Source organism: Colletotrichum tamarilloi (assembly GCF_030869305.1).
Source record: "Colletotrichum tamarilloi strain Tom-12 chromosome Unknown Scaffold_579.1, whole genome shotgun sequence".
Taxonomy (NCBI): Eukaryota; Fungi; Ascomycota; class Sordariomycetes; order Glomerellales; family Glomerellaceae; genus Colletotrichum; species Colletotrichum tamarilloi.
The window spans coordinates 1-1080 of record NW_026849961.1 but is presented as its reverse complement, the minus strand read 5'-3'; the positions used below and the strand labels follow the sequence as shown (position 1 = coordinate 1080).

Genomic DNA, 1080 nt, shown 5'->3' with positions numbered 1-1080 from the left:
TTTTTTAGTGCCCAAATTCGTCCGTTTCCATCATGAATTTTCGACCGCCATGATTGCCCGCCTCGTTATTGAACTCCTCATTGACAGTACAGCCGTGTGATCAGTGCCTTATCGTGGATGAGGTGGAGTATAGTGTGACGAGGATGCGCTGAATGGGCTCATCTGGATCGTGACGACAGAACTCGCCTTCGAAAAGTCACACTGTACAATATAGTACAGTACAGTATGGACAATCAAGCATGCGTCATCATCCAGATTTGTTTAGGGCTTTACTTCTCAAACGAGTTAAACTCAAGACCAGGCCAAATGAAGGTGGCTTTTCGTCGCGACATCGAAGAGCAGCCGCTAACGGCTACGGCTGCAAGATACCGGCATAGAATACCAGTGGTGCTGATCGCGCACTTGAAAAGACTCGCGTCTGACGCGGAATCTCTTTTACAAATGATGAGGAAACAAACCTCAATATGTCTGACGTGTCTCCAAGCCAGTATAATGTTGAACGCCATCGCGCCACAAAAGAAGCAATGCTGGAAGCACGGATCAAGCGACAAGCAGCGAGAACGCCAGAATACCAAGCCCAAGTCGCCAAGGCGGAAGGTACATACATACATACATAGTTTATTACGCCCCGGCTGAGCTATTCAGGGCTCGTGTGATTATCTACATACTCTCCACTTTCGTTCATATCCTTGCCTCCCAGAAGCCCATACAAGTCTTGTCCATCTCCGTACGTGTCATCTTCAGTTTTACATGCCAATGCTGCGGTTGCTCGTGGTGTTAGTAACAGGCCATCTTGAGGTTGTCTCCCAAAGTGTTCGGCATCCAATCGTCGGCGGCCGAAGCCAGTCCTGCTGTCGGTGGCACGAGGGTGCGTGGGGGTTGTCGTCGGTTAGTGTGTTGATGTAGGTTGTGTGTGGTTTCGCTGCTGGTTGATCTGTGCATCCATTCTCTCTGTACTCATGGCAAACTTGATCGTCTCTTTGACAACATCTACGTTTGGCGACCAGTCATCAGGATCGGACGCGCTCTTTCCTCCGAGAAAGTACGATAGGTTTCCTCTCTGCGTTTCCGTCTGTTGAA

The 1080-nt window shown here is 49.4% G+C and overlaps 1 protein-coding gene across 1 annotated transcript; it reads left to right on the top strand.

Moving 5' to 3' along the window:
* Positions 1 to 464: 464 nt before the first annotated feature.
* On the top strand, positions 465 to 656 carry CTAM01_17379 (uncharacterized protein; the record flags this gene model as incomplete). The annotated part of the gene is made up of 2 exons (XM_060533363.1): positions 465 to 597; positions 646 to 656. The coding sequence occupies 2 exons, from the start codon at positions 465 to 467 to the stop codon at positions 654 to 656; spliced, it is 144 nt and encodes a 47-aa protein (XP_060372060.1).
* Between the last annotated feature and the right edge of the window lie 424 nt (positions 657 to 1080).